General features: G+C 56.9%; 3 protein-coding genes across 3 annotated transcripts in view; 1 reads left to right on the forward strand and 2 right to left on the reverse strand.

Annotated features, from left to right (window-relative positions):
* TMEM143 (transmembrane protein 143) overlaps window positions 1-23,587 on the reverse strand; it is a 170,232-nt gene that overhangs the window by 136,577 nt on the left and 10,068 nt on the right. The window lies entirely within an intron of this gene.
* Window positions 1,732-12,360, forward strand: CYTH2 (cytohesin 2). The gene is made up of 12 exons (XM_050772428.1): window positions 1,732-2,230; window positions 3,053-3,200; window positions 3,304-3,370; window positions 5,349-5,467; window positions 6,324-6,404; window positions 6,927-7,039; window positions 7,197-7,345; window positions 7,862-7,973; window positions 11,079-11,155; window positions 11,284-11,355; window positions 11,448-11,602; window positions 12,095-12,360. The coding sequence occupies exons 1-12, from the start codon at window positions 1,756-1,758 to the stop codon at window positions 12,180-12,182; spliced, it is 1,656 nt and encodes a 551-aa protein (XP_050628385.1). The 5' UTR covers window positions 1,732-1,755; the 3' UTR covers window positions 12,183-12,360.
* Window positions 18,155-23,587, reverse strand: part of LMTK3 (lemur tyrosine kinase 3) — a 29,776-nt gene continuing 24,343 nt past the window's right edge. Inside the window, exon 16 of the mRNA XM_050772375.1 lies at window positions 18,155-18,673. Coding sequence (XP_050628332.1) covers window positions 18,657-18,673 — 17 coding nt within the window. The 3' untranslated portion in view covers window positions 18,155-18,656. The remainder of the gene's footprint in view (window positions 18,674-23,587) is intronic.

Here is a 23,587-nt window from a genome sequence, read left to right on the forward strand (position 1 = left end):
TTAGCTGGCTGCTTTCTCAGCTCAGGGTGTCTGGGGTAGGTAGGGACGGGGGCAATGGAAATGCAAGGTTGGGGAAGGATGTTAAGTTGGAAGTGAAGGGGCAGGGAGGGGCTTTTGTTTGGAAGGAGAGTGGGAGCAGGGCAGCCCAGCCTGGGTTTCCACTGGGGAGGGCAGGGCCTGGGCCACTCATAAAGGTCAGTGAGGGGATTAGAAGCCTCCATGTCTAATCCGGCAGCTTAACCAGGTCCTGGCCCCGAATCCGTCCCCACCTGCCCAGCCCAGGGACAGAAAATGAGGACGAGGCCCAGACACCACTTCAGCCCCCATTATGGCTTCGCTCTTTACAGGGGTGCCTGGGTTCCCCATTCCAGCCAAGCCTTTAATCCCATTCCCTTACAAATAATGGGACCTAGAGGCTGGGGAAGGGGAAGGGGCCTCAGAGGAGGGAGGAGTTTAAGAAGGGCAAGGTTGGCCAGGCATGGTGGCTCGCCTATAATCCTAGCATTTTGGGAGGCTGAGGCAGGTGGATCACCTGAGGTCAGGAGTTTGAGACCAGCCTGGCCAACATGGCGAAACCCTGTCTTTACTAAAAATACAAAAATTAGCCGGGCATGGTGGTGGGCGCCCGTAATCCCAGCTACTTGGGAGGCTGAGGCAGGAGAATCGCTTGAACCTTTGGGGGAGGAGGTTGCAGTGGGCTGAGATCACGCCAGTTCACTCCAGGCTGGGCAAAAGACCAAAATTCAGTCTAAAAAAAAAAAAAAAAGAAGAAGGGCCATAGTATGAGAGGACAAGGAGGGACGTGAGGGGAGCCAGGGAGGAAGAAAAGGCTTCTGAGATGGGAGAAGGAATCAGAGGTGGGAGGACGCTCAGGAAAGGGGAGTTGTCTTAGCGGGAGGATGCTTGGGGAAGGGAGGAGTCTTAGGAGGATGCTAAGCTAAGGGGAGAAGTTTGGAGAAATGAGGGACGAGTCTGAGCGGCAGAAGGTACCAGGAAGGCTGAGCCTGTGCTTTCACGAAATTTGATCTTCCCCTCTTCCATTCTCCATGACCGATACCAGATAGCATAGCATTTAGAAAAAAGAGTAAATCTTGGCCAGGCGCGAAGGCTCACGCCTGTAATCCCAACACTTTGGGAGGTCAAGGTGGGTGAATCACTTTAGGTTAGGAGTTTGAAACCAGCCTGGCCAACATGGTGAAACCCCGTCTCCATTAAAAATACAAAAATTAGCTGGGCGTGATGGTGCATGCCTGTAATCCCAGCTACTCGGAAGGTTGAGGCCGGAGAATCGCTTGAACCCGGAGGCGGAGGTTGCAGTGAACCGAGATCGTGCAACTGCACTACAGCTTGGGCGACAGAGCAAGACTGTCTCAAAAAAAAAGAAAAAGAAAAAACCTTCCGAAGAAGTCTTTCGTTTCACCACTCCACGACTCCGAAGAGGCTGAGGGGGATTGGGAGGGCATAGATGGTCGTAAGGAAAGGGTTTGGAGGTAAGAAGGGACTGAGAGGGGAAATACACGGAGAAGAAAAGCAAATAAAAAGGAGGCCGAAGGCTGCTCCCGGTTGCATGGCAACCTCTGCAGTCAGAAGCCAGCATGGCCTGCTAGGAGGTGTGGCTTACGGAAACAAGCCAGTTCTAGCCCCGCCTCCTGGCAACAAGATTAACCAAGTACCGCCCCCTAGCAACGGATTATTGGAGGCGGGGTTCGGTTTACCTAGTCTCCAAGTGTCCAGGGCCTTTGAGCAGGCGCAGAGATGTCTGTACCGCGTAGGTCCGCCTCCGCGCAACACCTTTCTGGGGCTTCCCATTGGAGAGCAAGCCTGTCAAGTGCTTTCTGTTGTTTCGGAGGCGGGGCCTGCTGCCCTGCCTGCACTCCGATTGGCCCCGCGGGCCGTCTACCTCTGGCCGGACTTACCGACATCAGCTTTTTGTACGACTGTTGGCCCTGGAAGACGATCCTTTGGTGGCGAGGGCGGGGAGGACTAAAGCGCCCACTGTGGATTGGACGGTGTCAAAAAGAGGGGCGGTCCCTACTGAAGGGGCGGTTGGGCGACCAAGGGAGAGTCTTTTCAGCGCTGAGGTCTGGCGCTGAGGAGGCGGCGGTGGCTCCCGGGGCGTTTGAGCGGGCTCACCCGAGCCCGCGGGCCAACGCGGATCCAGGCCCGACCGGCGGGACCGCCCCGGACTCCCCGCGGGCCTTCCTAGCCGCCATGGAGGACGGCGTCTATGGTAGGTCGGGGAGGGGCGGGGTCGGCTGGGAGCTGCTGGAGCGTTTTCTCCTGAACGTTCCGCCGCGAACGTTTCCCCCTGGAGCGCGCAGCCCAGAAGCTTTCGGCCCAGTAGTAGACTTGTCGCGCCGCTTTTGTGGGGCGCTGGACGGGCTTCCGGCGGGGCCCGAAAGCGGGGCGTTCCAGGCCATTGTTTGGGCTGATCCTGTTTCCGGTGGCGGCGGGAGGGGCGGGATGGAGCGGTGGAGGCGAGGCCGGGGCGGAACCATTCCCGCTGGAGGGGCGGGCAAGCCCAGCGTCTGCCGGGGCCGGGGAGGGGCGCTCGGGTTGCGGGGAGGGGAGAAATCTTGGGGGGCGGGGGCCTTCGATGTCCCGCCCCGTCTTCCCAACTCTCCCGAGCTGTCATCAGCTCCCGCGGCCGTAGTGACTGTTCATGGACCCAGGAGTCCGGATAACCAGGTCCCCAGCTACCTCGCCAGTAATGGAGTCAGAAAACCAAGGCCTCAGTCCCCTTCCAAGTAATGGACCTAGAAGCTCAGGCCCCCAACCCTTTCTTCCCTCACACCTAAGAGCTCAGGCACCTATTCCCCTTCTCCTTCAGACTCTGGAATCCGGGCCCCAAGTCCCCTCCTCCCCCCAGGACTCAAGAGTTTAGAGCCCCGGCCCTTCTCTGCACGGAGGAATCCAGGCCCCCAGCGCAGTCTTCTGTGCAAACATGGAAGGCCCTTATGCATCCTCTCCCAGCTCTGTCCGCCCCCAGATTGCAGGAATTCAGGCTCATGGTCCCCAGCACTGACTTTTAAACCGTGACCCCGACCCCTAGAACCCCCAGACCTGACTCCGGAGGAGCGGATGGAGCTGGAGAACATCCGGCGGCGGAAGCAGGAGCTGCTGGTGGAGATTCAGCGCCTGCGGGAGGAGCTCAGTGAAGCCATGAGCGAGGTGGAGGGGCTGGAGGCCAATGAGGGCAGGTGAGGGCTGGGGCGGGTGACCTGGGGGGCGTGGGGTTGACTGAGGCCAGGAATGCCCAGGCATTGACCCCCCCATCCCCCACCCTGCTCTCTGCTCCTGCAGTAAGACCTTGCAGCGGAACCGGAAGATGGCAATGGGCAGGAAGAAGTTCAACATGGACCCCAAGAAGGTGCTTGGGGCCACAGGACTGGGATCCGCTGGGCAAACATCCGGGCAGGGGCTTCTGGCACCTCCGGGTTCCAGAAGCGTGATGGTTCCGGGTCTATTCTAGGTGGACAGACTTGGTCCTAATCCCTGGATTCAGATACTGGCTGTCCATTTGTTCTCTGAACACTGACCAAGTGTTCCAGGCCTCCTGACGCTTATGTTTCGTCCCCTGCCCTGAAGGTTGTCTTCCACTTTCTACTTGTATGGGCGCACTTCTAGTCCCAAGATGAGCTCGAGTCTTGTAGGGCTGTAGACAAAGTGATATGCACAAAGGAGAGTTGACCTCCCTCCTGCAAAGGTGCCATGACAGAGGGAGGTATCAGGGTAGTAGATTTCTGGAGGAGGCAGGCTGGTGGAGTCAGGGAGGGCTTCCTTGAGGAGGAGACATTCAGGTCGGGTTTGAAGGATGAGTAGGTGTTCACTAGGTGGAGGAATGGCTTTTGTTCACTTACTTTTTTTTTTTTGTGTGTGTGAGACAGAGTCTTGCTCTGTCACCCAGACTGGAGTGCAGTGATGTGATCTCGGCTCATTGTAACCTCCCCATCCCATGTTCAAGCGATTCTCCTGCCTCAGCCTCCCAAGTAGCTGGGCTTACAGACTCCCACCACCATGCCCAACTAATTTATGTATTTTTAGTAAAGACGGGGTTTCACCATGTTGGCCAGGCTGATTTCAAACTCCTGACCTCAGATGATCTGCCCACCTCAGCCTCCCAAAGTGCTGGGATTACAGGCATGAGCCACCATGTCCGGCCTGTTCACATACTCATTTAACACCCGTTCTTTTTTTTTTTTTTTTTTTTTTTTTTTGAGACAGAGTCTCACTCTGTCGCCCAGGCTGAAGTGCCATGGAGCAATCTCAGCTCACTGCAAGCTCTGCCTTTTGGGTTCACACCATTCTCCTGCCTCAGCCTCCTGAGTAGCTGGGACTATAGGCGCCCGCCGCCACGCCTGGCTAATTTTTTGTATTTTTTTAGTAGAGACGGGGTTTCACCGAGTTAACCAGGATGGTCTCGATCTCCTGAACTCGTAATCCGCCCGCCTTGGCCTCCCAAAGTGCTGGGATTACAGGCGTGAGCCACCGTGCCCAGCCTTTAACACCCATTTTCTGAGGCCTCTTGAGAGCCTGATCCTGTGTAGGGCAATGCTGGGGACCCAAAGAAGAATTAGATGCTGCCCTGTGCTCAGCCCCTGGACATGGATTCAGAGTGAGATATGGCAGCAGTAGAGAGGGCTTCATAGCACAGAGAGCGAGAGAAGCCTCCAGTCTAGCAAGGGCTTGGAGTTCACAGCCCTTGAGGGACTGCGTCTGCTCAAGGTTGTCACATTATTCTTTCCTGAAGCAGTTGGAATTCTGTTCAGTCATTCAACACACATTTATTGGCTGGGTTCCGTGGCTTATGCCTGTAATCCCAGTGCTTTGACAGGCCTAGGCGGGAGGATTGCTTGAAGGCAGGAATTTGAGACCAGCGTGGGCAGCATAGTGATAACTCATCTCTAGAAAAAATAAAAATAAATAAATTATCCAGGTGTATTGGTACATGGCTATAGTCCCAGCTTCTCAGGAGGCCGAAGGGAGAGGATCCCTTGAGCCCAGCGGTTCGAAGCTGCAGTGAGCTGTGATCACGCCACTGCACTCCAACCTGTGCAGTAGAGCGAGACCAGGTCTCAGAAAGAAAAGAACATGTACTGAGCACCTGTTCCTTGCCAGACCCTGTTGTTGGTGCTGGAATTAACCAGGCAAAGGCAGAGAGGGTAGGCCATGAGGTGCAAAGGCCATGAGTTGGGAAGAATCCTATTTAAGACCCTTGAGAAGGCTGAAAGTGAAACCTGGCCCTGGTCTGTTGAGGGTGGGGGTAGGTCTGGATGCTGAGGTTCCCAGGGAGGTGAGGGGGGTGGCTTTCTGGCTCTCAGCACTGAGACCTTGTCCCCACTCACCAGGGGATCCAGTTCTTGGTGGAGAACGAACTGCTGCAGAACACACCCGAGGAGATTGCCCGCTTCCTGTACAAGGGCGAGGGGCTGAACAAGACAGCCATCGGGGACTACCTGGGGGAGAGGTACGGCCACCACCACTCAGCTCCTGTGGGGCCCGCCCCTCCCGCTACCTGCGCCCAGCTCCTGCCCTCACACCGGCAGCTCGCAGGTGGAACAGCCCTGCAGCCTCCCCACAGAGAGGCCCTGGCAGATGCGTCTTCTGACTGGACTGTGACGGAATGGACGGACACGGGCTAGGGGAGCCTGCGGCCACCCGAGAGCATCTGGGGATGCGGGGCCTTCTGGAATTACCTGGGGGTTGTGGGGAAGCATCCATTTATATCTGAGAAGGGTGGAGAGCATCTCTCAAGGGTCATGGGAGCATGAGAACAGGGGTAGACCATGGCTGTGCATGGGCACTGGGTTGCCATCTGGGAGCTGTGGGGACCATTGGGCCCTTGTGGGGAGCCTAGGAGTTGTGGGGGTCATTTGGAAGCCTAGAATGCATGGGACTGGACATCAGATGGTTGGAGGCCATCTGTAGACGTCTGGGAATCAGGGATTTACAGAGATCTGGGGTGCGTGGGAAGCATCTCTGGATGTCTGGGGGAGATGGGGACTGTGTCTGGATACCTGGGGAGCGTGGGGATCGTTTGAGAGAGGTGACAGTAGGTAGCATACGTGTTTGCGGGATTTCTCCCAACTGTACAAAGGTCCGGCTGAACCTGGGTTCCCAAGCCATATATTCCTCCCAAGAGTGTGTTCTGAGCATCCCCCACCGTGGGGGCAGGCCTGTGTGGGAGCCCAGCAGGAAACTTCACCCTCCGCAGAGGGCAGCTGTGGTGCAGTAGAAGGGGCACGACTTCCCCAGGGCATTGCCTCCTGCCCACTCCTGCTCCATCCTCTCCAAACTGCATTGACTTTGTCCTGTCCTTCCAGGGAAGAGCTGAACCTGGCGGTGCTCCATGCTTTTGTGGATCTGCATGAGTTCACCGACCTCAATCTGGTGCAGGCCCTCAGGTGAGTGACCGGGAGGGGTTTGGAAGGCCAGGAATGTACCTGTCAGGGCCTTCCTAGTTACAAGTGACAAACCTTAAGAAAAAAACAGAAACAAGCAAAACAGAAACAAAAACTAGGGAACCGAGTGCGTCCTTCACCATCACAGTCCAAGGTTATGGCCTCCTTCAGGCATAGCTATATCCAGGAGCTCAAATGGTGGTCAGAAAGTCGACTTTCTTTGTCTCTTGTATTTGCCACTGTGTCAGCATTGCTCTCTGCAGACCCTCTTACCTGATAACAAGCCACAACCAAGCCCCAGACCTGTCTAGCAAATTTAGCAGAAAGAGGCTATTTCTGTACCGCTCCACAACACTCCTATGGCCAATGCCCATTGGTCAGATTGGATCACGTGACCTTACCTGAACCACCTGCTGAGGCCGGAAGGTTGGGATTCCTCATGGACCAGTTCCTATCACAGGGACTGAGAGTGGGGACAGGCTCCCGCCAGCCCTAGCATCCATTCCTGGCCCCTCCCCAACCCAGGCAATTTCTATGGAGCTTTCGCCTCCCCGGAGAGGCCCAGAAAATTGACCGGATGATGGAGGCCTTCGCCCAGCGATACTGCCTGTGCAACCCTGGGGTTTTCCAGTCCACAGGTGCGGGCCCCAACTCCTGGGTCCTGGGAAAGAGGAGACGGGGGCCCAGACCCCTAGGTCTGAGGGAGGGAGGGGGCTGGGAGTTGGGGGTCCTGGGGAGTGGGGGCACTGGGGGCTGACATGCCTGGGTCGTCACCACCTGCCCTGTCTGGTGCAGACACGTGCTACGTGCTGTCCTTCGCCGTCATCATGCTCAACACCAGTCTCCACAATCCCAATGTCCGGGACAAGCCAGGCCTGGAGCGCTTTGTGGCCATGAACCGGGGCATCAACGAGGGCGGGGACCTGCCTGAGGAGCTGCTCAGGGTCAGCCCCCCTTCCTTGCCCCTCAGTCCTGTCCCTCTTCCTGCCACAGACACCCCCGCCCCACCTGTGGTCTCCTAGTGCCCGAGCTGTCTGCCGTCACCCCCAAGATGGTGCGATCGTGCCAACTCCTGCGTGATCTTTTTCTCTCTCTCTGGCTGCTTCTCTTCTTGACTGTCTCTCTCAGGCTTTGGCCCTGACAGTTTTGGCCTGTCTGTCTGCTCTGTCTCTGGCTGTCATGCTTTCTGGCCCTTGATTGGCCTCATTCCCAATCTGTCTGTTTCTCTGAGGACAGAGCCGGCTCTTCCACCTGTCACCAGGGCATCTCTTCTTTCCTCCCCCACCTCGGCCTCCCTTCACTTCTCTGCCTTTCACTTCCCCTCCTCCGCAGCCTGCCCCTCTCTCTTCCCCACCATGAGTCATCCCACCCCTGGTCTCGCTGCCCCCCACCCTGAGTAACCCTTGGCGGGGGTGGGGTCCCAGGGGCCTTGAATGGCTAATGGAGCCTTCACTCCTCAGAACCTCTACGACAGCATCCGAAATGAGCCCTTCAAGATTCCTGAGGATGACGGGAACGACCTGACCCACACCTTCTTCAACCCAGACCGGGAGGGCTGGCTCCTGAAGCTGGGTATGTGACCTCCTGACCCCGCTGGTCCCTCCACAGGGGGACATTCGTGGGCCTGGGCCCTGGACTCAGCTTCCACACAAACCTGCTGCCTGAACTGAGGCAAATGATTCGACCTCTCTGAACCTCAGTTTTCGACACCCAAAAAATGGTGCTGGAAATAAAATCAGGCCCGTGCGCTGGGCCTGGCCTGTAGTAAGTACTTCCCAACCCCTTTTCTTTACCCACGAATGTGCATGGAGCCCTTCTGTGCCAGGCCCTGAGCTGGGCTGAGGACGCAGTGAGAGGCAGGTGACGTTGTCCTTTTGTGGAGGAAGAGTTCACTGAGGCTTCTCCCTACTGCGTTAACCCAGCCCAAGGGAGCCAAACCCCCGGAGCATGTTATTCCCCTTGGCAAGAACTCCCAGGGTCCCAGGCAGGACTGAGCCCGCACTCCAAGGCATCAGGCCCAGAGCACTGGCTGATCCAGGAGCCATCCTTCCCGAAACACCACCCACAGGCAGAAAAGAGCCAAACAGGCGAGGAAACCTGTCCCAGATTCTGGCTCCCGGCTGGGGCGGGAATAGCCAGGGCTGGTGCAGATGAGTCGGGAGACCCAGCTGAGATGGAGGGGGGAGTCTTCGTCTAACATGTGGCACTGGCACATTCAAGGTTGGTTAGCATGGATCAGACAGGATCGTAGCATGATGAGGGGTTAGCACGAGGACTGGAGTGGTTCTCAGCCCTGGCTGCACATGACATTTGCCTGGGCACCTCGAAAACTCCGGTGGCCACAGCCTCCTGAAGTCAGGCTTTCAGGAGCAGAAGGGCTATCAGTCACCGTTTAAGCTCCCAAGGCATAGTTGAGGTTGAGAGACACTGGCCTGGAGCTGTGCCTGGTAACAGTAGGTGCCACCTGTGTGTGAGATGTGGTTTATAATGGAGAAGCGGTGCACAGCTGCTCCAGAGAGACAGATCTGGGGAGTTACAGTCCAGCACAATAGTGGAGGCTTCCCGTGGCAGCAGGAGAGCCCACAGGAAGCTTCCAGCTCAGTGAAGGGAGTCAAGGCCAGGCTTCTCGGAAGGAGGTTGGACAGGGCAGCTTTGGCCTCTTGAGTCTTGGGGGCCTCTCCATGTGGAACTGTCTCTTAAACCAGGGCGTCACCGCCTCCACAGATGCCGGGGTTTCCTGGTAAATGTAAACTACGCAAGTCAGGCTGGGCACAGTGGCCCACCCCTGGAATTTCAGCATTTTGGGAGGACAACGCAGGAGGATTGCTAGAGGTCAGGAGTTTGAGACCAACCTGGGCAATATAACGATATCCCCATCTCTACAAAAAATTAAAAAATTAGCCGGGCCTGGTGGTGCAGGAGGATTGTTTGAGCCCAAGCAGTCGAGGCTACAGTGAGTTGTGATTCTGCCACTGCACTCCAGCCTGGGTAACAGAGCAAGACCCTGTCTCTATAAGATAAAAGTAAAACATGCAAATCACTGTCCAACCAACACTCCGGTCCAGATCCCCGCATTCGATCCAAGGGAGGCAGACTGTTGGGGGAAACTGAGAGTCCTTGAGGCGCCCCTGGCAGTGAGTGGGCCAGAAAGAAGCAGGAAGGCGCCAGCGTCACGCGGAACTGCTTCACTCAAAACTGCGCCTGTCAGGCCGGGCATGGTGGCTCAGGCCTGTAATCCCAGCACTTTGGGAGGCTGAGGCGTGCGGATCACCTGAGGTCAGGAGTTCGAGACCAGCCTGGCCAACATGGTGAAACCCCGTCTCTACTAAAAATACGAAAATTAGCCGGGCGTGGTGGTGGGCGCCTGTAATCCCAGCTACTTGGGAGGCTGAGGCACAAGAATTGCTTGAACCCAGGAGGTGGAGGTTGCAGTGAGCTGAGATTGCACCACTACACTCCAGCCTGGGCGACAGAGCGAGACTCCATCTCAAAAAAAAAAAAACTGCCCCTGTCAGCAGGAACCTTTCCCATTTCCCAGATGAGGAAATTGAGGCTCACGCCTCAGTTTGGCTTTGAGTCCCATCTAAGGCTGCCCAGCCCAGGGACGTCTCTGACCAGAGGGCCTCTGTTCCCTTTGTGCCAGTTCGCCAGGACCCCTTCCTTAAACGATGGAAATACAGGAGTGGAGATTGGTGATGGTGGTTGCTACTCCATGCCTAATAAAAGCCATTCTTACCGTCATTGTTTAACCCTGGGCCCACAAGGAAGCCAGAAGCAGGTCATTTTGCTACAGGAAGGTGGAGGTTGAAGTGAGTCTCCAGGCTGGAGTTCAGAGAGTCCAAGAGAGTGCCCTGAGGTCACACAGCCAGTTTGTGCAGGAGCTGAGATGGGCCCCCACGGCCTCCTCAGGCCAAGGACTGGGGGTTTTGCCTTCTCCCCTGTGGTGCCACCTCCAGGGGAGAGGCACTTTTACCATGTCGAGGGAGGACCCTCCTGGTCTAGGACAGACCTTAGGGAGTAGGCTGGGGCCCTGTACCGAAGCAAGGGGTTTTCAAGGCTGCCACCTGCCACCTGGGGCTCATGGCCTTTGGCCTCTCTGGGAGGGAGGGGCCCCGACCATCGCCCCCTCATGTGGATGTAACTGGTTTTCTTCCTTCTCTCTCCCTCTCCTCCCTCTCTGCGTGTTTCTCTCCTGTGTTTGCCTCTCTGTCCCGCCCCTGCGCATCCCTCCCTGCGCCCACCCTATTTCTGTTGTCTGCGGCTCTTGGGGGTGCTCCATTCTCCCGCCTTCCCTTCTCCTGCACCTGGTCCTGCCTGCTTTCTCGCTGTCTGCCCCAGGAGGTAGGTACACGACCTGTCTTTGTCTCCCATCACTAGACGAGGGGAGGGGCTGCCCTGGCGCCCTGGCCTCCTGCCCACAGGAGGGGGCTGGGGGCTCAGGATCCTGGGCTGGGGCTGACAGACTTAGAAAATGTGGAGCCCCAAGCTGGGGGTGGACGATTCCTGGAGCCCCAGCACGCCCGGCCCTGCTTGTCTGTCTCCCCCCACGCAGTGGCTTTGTCCTAGGCCCCAGGAGCCCCACCTCTACCGCTCTTGCTCTGCTTCTCATGCCCCTCCTATCTCCCAGAGGCCCTGTCCCCCGTTGAGCCCAGGCCCCTCCCCCCCCTTCCCTTCTAGGGGGCCGGGTGAAGACGTGGAAGCGGCGCTGGTTTATCCTCACAGACAACTGCCTCTACTACTTCGAGTACACCACGGTGAGCGGGGCCCGGCTGGGCCCTTGGGTTCCGGGAGGAAGGGCTGCGAGCCTGCACTCCTGGGGCTGAGGGAGGCGGGCTGGGGTGAAGATTTGGAAGTCTGAGTTCTGTTCAACTTGCTTCTTCAGGACAAGGAGCCCCGAGGAATCATCCCCCTGGAGAATCTGAGCATCCGAGAGGTGGACGACCCCCGGAAACCAGTAAGACCCTCTCTGTACACCTTCCTGCCAGGGCGGGGCCTCCTCTGCCCAGGGCTGGCTCTTAACCTGCACCCTTCCTCTCTCGTCCCCAGAACTGCTTTGAACTTTACATCCCCAACAATAAGGGGCAGCTCATCAAAGCCTGCAAAACCGAGGCGGACGGCCGAGTGGTAGAGGGAAACCACATGGTGTACCGGATCTCGGCCCCGACGCAGGAGGAGAAGGATGAGTGGATCAAGTCTATCCAGTGAGCCTGGACTCCTGGGTCTGACGGAGGAAGGGCTGGGGCCTGGACCCCTGGATCTGACGGAGGAGGGGCTGGGGGTCAGGACCCCTGGATCTGACGGAGGAGGGGCTGGGGGTCAGGACCCCTGGGTCTGACGGAGGAGGGGCTGGGGGTCAGGACCCCTGGATCTGACGGATGAGGGGCTGGGGGTCAGGACCCCTGGGTCTGACGGAGGAGGGGCTGGGGGTCAGGACCCCTGGGTCTGACGGAGGAGGGGCTGGGGGTCAGGACCCCTGGGTCTGACGGAGGAGGGGCTGGGGGTCAGGACCCCTGGGTCTGACGGAGGAGGGGCTGGGGCCTGGACCCCTGGGTCAGAGGGAGGAGGGGCTTGGGGGCTTGGGCCTCTGGGTCAGAGGGAGGAGGGGCTGGAGCCTGGACTCCTGGGTCTGAGGGAGGAGGGGCTGGGGGCCTGGACTCCTTGGCCCTCATCCTGGGACCCCTCCCTTTCTGCAGGGCGGCTGTGAGTGTGGACCCCTTCTATGAGATGCTGGCAGCGAGAAAGAAGCGGATTTCAGTCAAGAAGAAGCAGGAGCAGCCCTGACCCCCTGTCCCCAACTCCATTATTTATTACGGAGCTGCCCCGCCTCGGTGGCCGGACCCCTGGGCCTTGGGGCTGTGGATCCTGGTTCCCTGTTTGGAAAATGCACCACCTCTAGCTCCTCTCTGTTCTTTATAATTAACACGCTGTTGGTAATCTTATTAATTATTTAACCACTTGGCCTGCTGACCCCCTCATTTCTTGGGATTGACAGAGCTGAGGTGCTCGGTGGAGCCAGCCTGTTTCCCTGGACAGGGGCCTGACCCGCCTGTGTCTGTGGGTGCTGCCTGGGTGTGGCTCCTGGGGCCTGTCCCGATGGGCCTGTTCTGGTTTCACCCCGAGCCCAGCAGGAGTGGAGGAAAGGGAGAAGGTTCATGTGGTGGAAGTCTGGAGTTGGAATTGGCCAGAAACGGAGTTTAGAATGCAGGGGTTCAGGGTTAAGGTCTAGCGTTCATTCTAGAAGTTGCCTGACAGCCATCAGCCAGTTATGCTACAGCCATCAGCTGGTTCCCATCTTTGCTTTCATGGGGCTTGAGGTCTTTGAGGGGCAGGAGATAAAACTGATGAGGTGAGCTGGGCCAGGGCCTTGAGGACAACCTGGAGCTGGAAGAACTATAAATGCGACCACCTTGGAGGGTCAGGGAAGGATGAGCGGGGAGGTGGCCGTGTTCTGCAATGGCCTTGCTGATGGGATGTCCTGAAGGGCTGGGCACCCTTAGATGGGGCCAAGAGGGCGGCACTATGGGCTAGTGCCAGAGCCAGGCTTGTCTGTCCCCAAAGGATTAGCCTCCTTTGGAGGACATTTTGTGTCAAGGATAGGGCTGAGGACCGGCATTCTTAACGTCTTACCTGAGGTTCTAGACAGCCAAAGAAATGTGAGGATCACCTCTATGAAGGTCAAGTCTTGGCATGCGGGGTACCCCTGAATCCTGGGCTAAGGCCTGTGCCCTTTTGCCCTCCAGATGGGGTATGCGTGGTGTCCCCAAAGAACAAGGGCTCGTGGATCCCGAGAAGGGTGCAATGGCGGATTGGGAGGTCCCATGTCACTCTCCCATGCCCGCCTTTGAAGCCAAGGAGCTCTTTAGTTAACAAAAAACAAAAAACTTTAACTCCCCGCAGGGCCCGGGACAGGGACAGGGACATGGGTGGAGAGGCATCGGTGGCCCCGAGGCGTGCCGCGAGTTGTAGTCCCTCCCGCCCGCTGTGTTCGCTGTTGAGCTCTCCGATGGGGTCTGGCGCTTGGGAATTTTGGGCCTTTATCCCTGTCCCGCCCTTGGCCACAGGCACCCGCCGGCCTGAAGGGTCCCGCGGTGCATGTACCCTGCTCCCCTCCACGGGTAGATGGACTACAGTTCCCGGCAGGCTGTGCGGCGCCCCCGCCACGGTAGACCCAGACCCGAGGTTTTCCGGGCGTCGCAGTTTCCCGAGACTGTGGCGGTGTTTGCCTTCTTTTTCTTGGTTCGATCCCGTACTTTTGTGGAGGATAGAGAGGAGGCTTTGACCGCCGTGGCCCCAGGGGCTGGTGGGAAATGGAGTTCCAAATGAGAAAATAGAGTTCCCCACTTCTCTTTCCCACAGGTGCCAGGGAAGTGGAGTCATCGACCAGAAGGTCATGGGAGATGAGGTCCCGGGGTAAACAGCGGGTCCTGCCACTAGGTCACCCTTTCCTGCCGCCTCCCCGGATGAATTGCGTGCAGGGCGGCCGGCTCTGTTGCAGGCAGAGGCAGGAAAAGGCGCGGAGCCCGCTCCTGGCGAAGAGGGGAGTGCGGTGGGAGGGGAATGTGGTGGGAGGGGAGGGCAGAGGCAGGCGGCCGGTCGCGTGGGGCCTGGGCAGCCCCGGGAGGGCCTCGGCAGCCCCGGGAGGGCCTCTGGATGGATTCTTAAGAGATGGATGCCGTGCAAGGGCAGGAGCAGGGGCCTGACATGTTTGGATTGAAGTTGCAGGAGGGGCCCCTGGCTGCTGCAGAGAGAATAATTTGGAGGCGAGCAGGGAGGTCAGAGGAGACTGTGCGGTGCAGGATGGCGTGGCTGTGGAGGCAGAGAACGATGGGCCACGCTAGGAGTCTTGAAAGAGGAGCCAAAAGGACTTGCTGAGAGCTGTGCAGCTGGTGAATGACAGTGCCATGGCTGAGGTGGTCGAAAGGGAGTATTTTAGGGGAAATCAGTCATTCCGTTTTGACCAAATTAAGCTGGAGATACCTGTGGAACATTCCAGCCAGGCTGCATCACTGCACACTGACCTTCAGCGTTGCCCACAGTCCATCTTCCCCCAGGGCCTGAGGATTCTGACTTCTGGCTCCCTCCTCGCCCAGGACCCCTAAGCTCCCAGCATGCTTCTTTTTTTGTTTTGTTTTGTTTTGGGGGTTTTTTTTTTTTTGGTCTTTGTTTTGTTTGTTTGAGAGGGAGTCTCGCTCTGTCCCCTAGACTGGAGTGCAATGGCTCCATCTCGGCTCACTGCAACCTCCGCCTCCCAGGTGCAAGCAATTCTCTTGCCTCAGCCTCCCGAGTAGCTGGGATTACAGATGTGTACCACCGTACCCAGCTAATTTTTATATTTTTAGTGGAGATGGGGTTTCACCATGTTGGCCAAGCTGGTCTCGAACTCCGGACCTCAGGTGGTCCACCTGCCTCAGCCTCCCAAAGTGCTAGGATTACAGGCGTGAGCCACTGCGCCCGGCCTCAGCCCACTTCTTTTTTTTTTTTTGAGACGGAGTCTCGCTCTGTCGCCCAGGCTGGAGTGCAGTGGCGCAATCTCGGCTCACTGCAAGCTCCGCCTCCCGGGTTCACGCCATTCTCCAGCCTCAGCCTCCCGAGTAGCTGGGACTACAGGCGCCCGCCACTGCGCCCGGCTAATTTTTTTCTATTTTTAGTAGAGACGGGGTTTCACCATGGTCTCGATCTCCTGACCTTGTGATCCGCCCGCCTCGGCCTTCCAAAGTGCTGGGATTACAGGCGTGAGCCACCGCGCCCGGCCAGCCCACTTCTTTCAGGTGGCTATGGTTTGGATATCATTTGTCCTTCACTAAAATTCATGTTGAGATTCAAGCCCCAGTGTGGCAGGTGTTGGGCTGTGGGGCCTGATAGGAGCTACATGGAGGTGGATTCCTCATGGATAGATGAATGCCTGCCTTCAGGGGTGAGTGAGTTCTCACCCTTGGGAATTTGGGAATTTGGTTTTCTCTCCCTTGCTTCCTTCAGCACCACGTGATCTCTGTGCACACAGCGACATCCTTCTGCCCCCCCCCTAGAGCAGAAGCAGCCTCAGGGGTGAGGGAGGTCCTCAGTGAGTGCACCTGCCCAGTCTTGAACCTTCCAGCCATCAGAATCTGAGCCAAATCAACCTCTTCCTTCATAAAGACCCAGATTCAGTTCTTCTGTCAGAGCAACACAAAATGGACTCAGCACAGGTCAAATTGTGTCTCCCCACCCCCACAAAAAACTTTATATTAAAATCCTAATCCCCAGAATCTCAGAATGTGATCTTATTAGGAAATAAGGTCATTGCAGATATAATGAGTTCAGATGAAGTCATTCATGTGGACCCTAATCCAGTAGGATGCGTGTCTTTATAAAAGTTTGGACAGAGACAGACACACAGAAAGGACACCGTGTGGAGGTGAAGGCAGAGATTGGGGTGATGCCTCTACAAGCCGAGGAAAACCAGAGCTGCCAGCACACCCTCAGAAGCCAGGTAGAGGCCGGGGACTCATCCTCCCGCGCAGCCTCAGGAGCGGCCAGCCCTGCCGACACCCTCATCTCACACTTCTGACCTCCAGCACTGGGAGACCATTAGTTTCTGTGATTTAAGCCACTCATTTTGAGGTACGTTGTTATGTCAGCCCTGGAGAACTAACCACTCCTCCCTCAGACCCAGGAGTCCAGGCCCAGCCCCTTCTTCCCTCAGACCCAGGAGTTAGGGACCCTGCCCTCTCCTCCCTCAGACCCAGGAGTCTAGGCCCCCAGCCCCTCCTCCCTCAGACCCAGGAATCCAGGCCCCAGCTTCTCCTCCCTCAGACCCAGGAGTCCAGACCCCCAGCCCCTCCTCCCTCAGACCCAGGAATCCAGGCCCCAGCTTCTCCTCCCTCAGACCCAGGAGTCCAGACCCCCAGCCCCTCCTCCCTCAGACCCAGGAATCCAGGCCCCAGCTTCTCCTCCCTCAGACCCAGGAGTCCAGACCCCCAGCCCCTCCTCCCTCAGACCCAGGAATCCAGGCCCCAGCTTCTCCTCCCTCAGACCCAGGAGTCCAGGCCCCAGCTTCTCCTCCCTCAGACCCAGGAGTCCAGGCCCCCAGCCCCTCCTCTCAGACCCAGAAAGTCCAGCTGTCACCTTCCCCCTGGTTTGGTTCATGCAGCACCCACCCTGTGGAAGGTGTCTCAGGATCACTTCAGGCACCGCCAAGGACTTGCATGCGACCCTAATGCTGCCGTCACCTTAACTCCCAGGCCGGAGTCTACACTACAGCCTCCCTAATAGAGGGAAAGGACTGGATTCCCACCCCTTGCTCCTTCCCTCTTCCCGCATCCAAACTACATCCCGCAAATACACCAGTGAACCTGGTGCCAAGGTGATGGCAGATAGGTTGAGACCAAGAGATCAGAGCTGCAAAGACAAACCCGGTCAGAGGGAAAAAGAGTGAGAAACAGAATCCAGGAGAAACCGAGAACAAGAAATAGAGACAGCCTGGCGCGGTGGCTCACGCCTGTAATCCCAACACTTTGGGAGGCCGAGGCAGGTAGATCATTGAGGTCATGAGTTCGAGATCAGCTTGGCCAACATGGTGTAACCCTGTCTCTACTAAAAATACAAAAATTACCCGGGCCTGGTGGCAGGCACCTGTAATTCCAGCTACTTGGGAGGCTGAGGCAGGAGAATCAGAGCCACATTTCTGCAAGGTGCCCCGCAGTGGTGGCCAGACACTATCCCAGGGCCAGGGGCTAGTGGGGCAGGCGCTCAGAAATGACGTGCTCATGCCTACACTGGAGGATTGCAGTGAGCCAAGATCGCACCACTGCACTGCAACCTGGGCGACAGACTGAGATGGTCTCATAAAAAAAGGAAATAGAGACAAAAGCACAAGGCAGAAGGCCATAATAGAGACAGGAGGAGGTGACAGGGAGACACAGACAAGGAGAAAAAATGTGGAGGCAGGGAGGAACTCGAGACAAAGACATCGAAATAGAATTAGACAGGGAGGAGGAGGCCGAGAGCAAGAGACTTAGATGGGGAGACAGGAAAACTCCAGATCAGATGGAGACCAAAACTGGGGCAGGGTGAGACGGGGAGCCAGGACGGAAATGAGAGAGAGAGCGCCACACGGAGAGGTGCGGTTAGGTAAAAGCAAGGGATGACAATGTCAGCAAGGTGGGCGTCACATGGAGAAACGGGTAAACTGAGGCAGCACCACGGTGGACAGGGAGGTAGACCCGGACCTTCAAGGAACAGGCAGTGCCGACCTGAGGCGGGCGGGATGTCATCATAATCCAGTGTGGGCATGAGCAGGTCATTTCTGAGTCCCTGTTCCACTAGCCCCTGGCCCTGGGATAGTGTCTGGCCACCACCGCTGGCCACCTTGCAGAAACGTGGCTCTGACCACAGCCTGCACCTTCCCCACCCAACCCCAGTGGATTCCTTTTTTTTTTTTGAGATGGAGTCTCACTCTCACCCAGACTGGAGTGCAGTGGCATGATCTCGGTTCACTGCAACCTCTGTCTCCTGGGTTCAAGCGATTCTCTTGCTTCATCCTTATGGATTCTCGAGCCTGCAGTGCTGCTGCTGTAGCAGCCGAGGTCGGGTGATGCGCACACTAGGCGCAGAGTAGGATCTGGAGAAGCAGAGAAGCCAGGGCCTCGCCACTGCGCGGGAGTTTCCGCCTCTCTGAGCATCGATGTTCCATCCGCCATGCGGGCCTGGCCAGGGTCGCACTCCCTCCCTACATCCTCCCCGCCTCACCTCGTGAAACACGCACAGGCCCCGTGTTCCTCCAAAAAGTTGTTTTTGTCTTTTTTAAATAATGTGAAAATGCCACGCGAAGGTTTGAACCAGAGACCCCTCCAGGGGCCGGGCTGGGGAGGGAAAGGGGAGACGCGAAATGGGGGGTCCAGGTCCCCGAAGCCTGCAGCCCCTGTCTGGAGCCAGGAGTGGGTGAGGAGGGACCTCCGCTGTGTCGAGGGGCTCCAGGCCCAAAAGAGTTCAGTTCAGTTCCGAGAAAGGCGGCTCTCTATGGAGGGGTGGGGGGATTCCTGCCTCATTTGGCACCAAGGGGGTCAGGGGGGTCAGGGGAGCCATCTGGGGGGCTTGGGGGCGGGGGGCCGGGGCCTCCCGTTTGGCACATGGTGGGGGAGGGGGAGGGGGAGGGCCCAGCCTCAGGGGCCTCCCCAGAGGCGGCGTCTGCGGTGGTGGCAGTGGCGCCGTTGTCCACGGAGGATTCCATTCTCAACCCCTCTTCTGACGGTGCAGGGGGGTCGGGTCTTCGGGGAATCAGTTCTCCACGGGGCCTGAAAATGGACAGAGGAGAGAGAGAAAGGAAATTACTAGGGGGACAGCCTCATGCCTTCTAAGTCACTCAGTGGAAAAGCAAAGCCCTCACCCATCGTGGCCCAAAAGATCTGCGTTTCTTCTCTGTCCTCACCTACCCTTCTTCCCCGTCTGCTCCAGCCACGGGGCCGCCTACTGTTCCTCCAGTGCTCCCAGCACGCTCCCACCCCAGGGTCTTTGCACGTGCTGTTCCCGCTGCCTGGAACATTCTTCCCCCGTGACTAAGGCCCCACCTGCAACATCCCCTCCACTGAGTCCTTCCCCAACCATACTGAGTCGAGCAGTCACCCCTGCACGCTCTGGTCTTTCTCACTCATTTCCCTCTGACTGTTTTGCGTTTGTCACTCTGGGATTACCCTGTCCTTGTTTTTGTTGTTGTTGTTGTTTTGTTTTGAGACGGAGTCTCGCTCTGTCGCCCAGGCTGGAGTGCAGTGGCGCAATCTCGGCTCACTGCAAACTCCGCCTCCCGGGTTCATGCCATTCTCCTGCCTTAGCTTCCCAAGTAGCTGGGACTACAGGTGTCCGCCACCACGCCCAGCTAATTTTTTATAGTTTTAGTAGAGACGGGGTTTTACCATGTTAGCCAGGATGGTCTCCATCTCCCGACCTCATGATCCACCCGCCTCAGCCTCCCAAAGTGCTAGGATTACAGGCATGAGCCACTGTGCCCGGCCAACCCTGTCCTTGTTTTTTCTTTTTTGGTTTTTGTTTGTTTTGAGACGGAGTCTCGCTCTATTGCTCAGGCTGGAGTGCGCGGTCTTGACTTGCTGCAACCTCCACCTTCTGGATTCAAGCAATTCTCCTGCCTCAGCTTCCTGAGTAGCTGGGATTACAGGTGCCTGCCACCACACCCACACCCAGCTAATCTTTCTTTTTCTTTTCTTATTTTTTTTTTTTTTTTTTTAGATGGAGTCTTGCTCTGTTACCCAGGCTGGAGTGCAGTGGTGCGATCTGAGCTCACTGCAAGCTCTGCCTCCCGGGTTCATGCCATTCTCCTGTCTTAGCCTCCTGAGTAGCTGGGACTACAGGCGTCCACCACCACGCCTGGCTAATATTTTGTATTTTTTTTTTTTTTTTTTTTTTTTTTTTTTTGAGACGGAGTCTCGCTCTGTCGCCCAGGCTGGAGTGCAGTGGCGCGATCTCGGCTCACTGCAAGCTCCGCCTCCCGGGTTCACGCCATTCTCCTGCCTCAGCCTCCCGAGTAGCTGGGACTACAGGCGCCCACAACCGCGCCCGGCTAATTTTTTGTATTTTTAGTAGAGACGGGGTTTCACCGTGATCTCGATCTCCTGACCTTGTGATCCGCCCGCCTCGGCCTCCCAAAGTGCTGGGATTACAGGCGTGAGCCACCGCGCCCGGCAATTTTGTATTTTTTTTAGTAAAGACGGGTTTCACCGTGTTAGCCAGGATGGTCTCCTGACCTCGTGATCCACCCGCCTCAGCCTCCTAAAGTGCTGGGACTATAGGCATGAGCCACCGCGCCCGGCCAATTTTTGTATTTTTCTTTTTTTTTTTTTTTTTTTTTTTTTTTTTGAGACGGAGTCTCGCTCTGTCGCCCAGGCTGGAGTGCAGTGGCGCGATCTCGGCTCACTGCAAGCTCCGCCTCCCGGGTTCACGCCATTCTCCTGCCTCAGCCTCCCGAGTAGCTGGGACTACAGGCGCCCACAACCGCGCCCGGCTAATTTTTTGTATTTTTAGTAGAGACGGGGTTTCACCGTGGTCTCGATCTCCTGACCTTGTGATCCGCCCGCCTCGGCCTCCCAAAGTGCTGGGATTACAGGCGTGAGCCACCGCGCCCGGCCAATTTTTGTATTTTTCATACAGACGGGGTTTCACCATATTGGCCAGGCTGGTCTCGAACTCCTGACCTCAAATGATCTGCCCGCCTCGGTCTCCCAAAGTACTGGGATTACAGGTGTGAGCCACTGCGCCTGGCCTACCCTGTCCTTGGGGAGGAGCTTCCTGTCTGCTTGTTCCTATAGAATGTAACCTCAGTGATGACAGGGGCTGTGGTCACTGTTATGTCCCCAGCATCCCGTCTGGCACAAGGCACCCCTTTTCCCTGTGGAAAGAGCTGTCCCCAAGAACTCCGACCAAACTTTCCCATGACTCTAGCTCTGACCTCCCTGGGCGAGCGGAATGAAAGCCCCATCCATTGCACAGACCAGAAAACTAAGGTCCGGGAGGTGCAGGTTCTCGCTGGGGGCCTCATATCAGGCTCCCTCATGCTCCACCCTGTACTTCTTACCTGGGGGGCCTGGGTCAAATCATTGCCCTCACTCCCAGCCCCTGAGCTTCAGTTTCCCTCTTTCAATGGGAAGCATGACCTTCATGCTTCATGAAGACTTTGGGCTATGTGGCATCTCTTAGTACCCAGTAAATGTTTGCTAAGTGGACAGAGCCACACTGAGCAGGGCAGAGGAGAGGACCCGCCTCAGGCCCCCACGCCATGGTCTTGGGAGCCAGACAGGCGCAGTAGCTCGTCGCCCACGCTGCTGCAGAAGTATTTGTCAGCTGAGCGAAGGGATTTGGGGTTTGGCACGATCGCGCCCTCCATCTCCTCTGCTGATGATTAAAGGTGAAGTCATTCTCGCTTGCCGGCCCCGCCAGCTCAGCCCTGACTCACCACTTGGCAGCATCCCCATACCCTGGAATGCACCCCCACTCTGTCCTCACAGAGGCCCCGCGATGCCGGCTTCAGGGAGGAAGTGACATTCAGAGTGAAGCCTGAGGATGCAGCCAAGTGAAGGAAGAGTCAGCCCCCAGCCCTGTCCCGCCCGCCCTTGACTCTCTGCCCTGTCCAACCTCTCCATTCCCATGGCCCTGGCTCACTGTGCTTTCCCCAGCCTCTCCCCAGCCTCCCAGCTCCCACTGTTGCCCTTCTGCCCCCAAGAGGCCCCAGAGCAGTCTTCCTACACCCAACATTGACTTCCCTCCCCTGCTTATAGTCCTCCATGGCTCCCTAGCACCCCCAGGACAAAGTCCCAGTCCTCAGTGCACCCCCTGCCCTCACTCCTCAGCCCTCCATGCGCTCTGAGTAACCCTCAGCCACACCAGTCTCCTTCTGTTCCTTGAGCAGGCCAAGCTCTCTCTTGCCTCTGGCCCTGTGTGCAAGCTGTCCCCTCTGCCAGCATGCAGTCCCCTTCTCCTTCACCTAGTCAATGACAACCAACCCTTCCGGTCCCCAGTTAAATGACACTTTTTTTTCTTTTTTTTTGAGATGGAGTTTCGCTTTTGTTGCCCAGGCTGGAGGGCAGTGGCACAATCTCAGCTCACTGCAACCTCTGCCTCCCGGGTTCAAGCGATTCTCCTGCCTCACCCTCCCAAGTAGCTGGGATTACAGGCGTGCGCCACCGCGCCCAATTAATTTTGCATTTTTAGTAGAGACAGGGTTTCTCCATGTTGGTCAGGCTGGTCTTGAACTCCTGACCTCAGGTGATCCGCCTGCCTTGGCCTCCCAAAGTGCTGGGATTACAGGCGTAAGCCACCAGGCCTGGCCTTAAATGACACTTCTAAGGGGAAAATAAAACCCTTTCCTCTTGTCATCTGCTTCCTCTGCAAGCCTGAGTTTGCAGTTATTCATTTGTCATAGCAGCGTGTGGTCAGCATCTGCAGGGAGGACCAAGCAGGCTCACCCATCTTGCTCCACTCAGAATCCCGTGCCCAGCATGGCGCCTGCACGCAGAGGATGATCAGAAAACATCGACTTAATTTTAAGTGCAGTAATAGCTAATAATAATAATAGCTAACAGGGCCGAGCACAGTGGTTCATGCCTGTATTCCCAGCTGGGAGGCTGAGGCCGGCAGATCGCCTGAGGTCAGGAGTTCAAGACCAGCCTGTCCAACATGGTGAAACCCCGTCTCTACTAAAAATACAAAAATTAGCCGACTGTGGTGGCGGGCGCCTGTAATTCCAGCTACTCAGGAGGCTGAGGCAGGAGAATTGCTTGAACCCGGGAGGTGGAGGTTACAGTGAGCCAAAATCACGCCATTGCACTTCAGCCTGGGCAACAAGTGCGAAACTCCATTTCAAAAATACTAACTAACTAAATAATAATAATTGCTAATGGTTAGAGACCGCTGCTGCATGAACAGACTCCGTGCTGCATACATGCATACACGGGAGGATTAAGCCATTTAATTCCCTCAGCAATCTTATGAATTAGATTCTGTTATCATTCCCACCCTATATATGAGGGAACTGAAGCACAGAGAGGGAAAGCGACTTGCCTCAGGTCACACATCTAAGAAATGGCAGGGACAATATCTGGACTCAGGCAAGATTGGGGAAATAGGAGTGAAACCCTCCAGTGGCGCCTTCTACCTTAGCTCTGATACTGGGGATCACCACCTGTTCCGCCGGGATGGGTACAAGCCCTGTGTCCTGGGGTGTTCCCTGGCTCGGCAGCAGGGGGCAGCAGAGAGCCCAGTCCCTTTCCAGTCCTGCGCTGGGACCTGCCAATGTGCCCTCCTCTCCCTGAGAGTGGCCTTAGCATAGCTAAGAGTTGGAAACTAGGGGCGACATGACCCCTCTCCCAACATGGCCACGAGGAGTAACGATATGGTGCATATGAAACTCCAGGAAAGAAACCTGACCAATGTTCACTACTAGAGAGGGCACAGACTCAGAGGCCGAGCAACTGCCGCTTTGAATCCCAGCTCCTCACTTCTTTCCGTGCCTCGGTGTTCTCGTTTGTAAAATGGGGACGAGATTGGCCAGGCCCGGTGGCTTACGCCTGTAATCCCAGCACTTTGGGAGGCCGAGGTGGGCGGATCATTTGAAGTCAGGAGTTAGAGACTAGCCTGGCCAACATGGTGAAACCCTGTCTGTAGTAAAAATACAAAAAAAGTAGCTGGGCGTGGTGGTGCATGCC

The sequence above is a fragment of the Macaca thibetana genome, chromosome 19 (genome assembly GCF_024542745.1).
Source record: "Macaca thibetana thibetana isolate TM-01 chromosome 19, ASM2454274v1, whole genome shotgun sequence".
NCBI lineage: Eukaryota > Metazoa > Chordata > Mammalia > Primates > Cercopithecidae > Macaca > Macaca thibetana.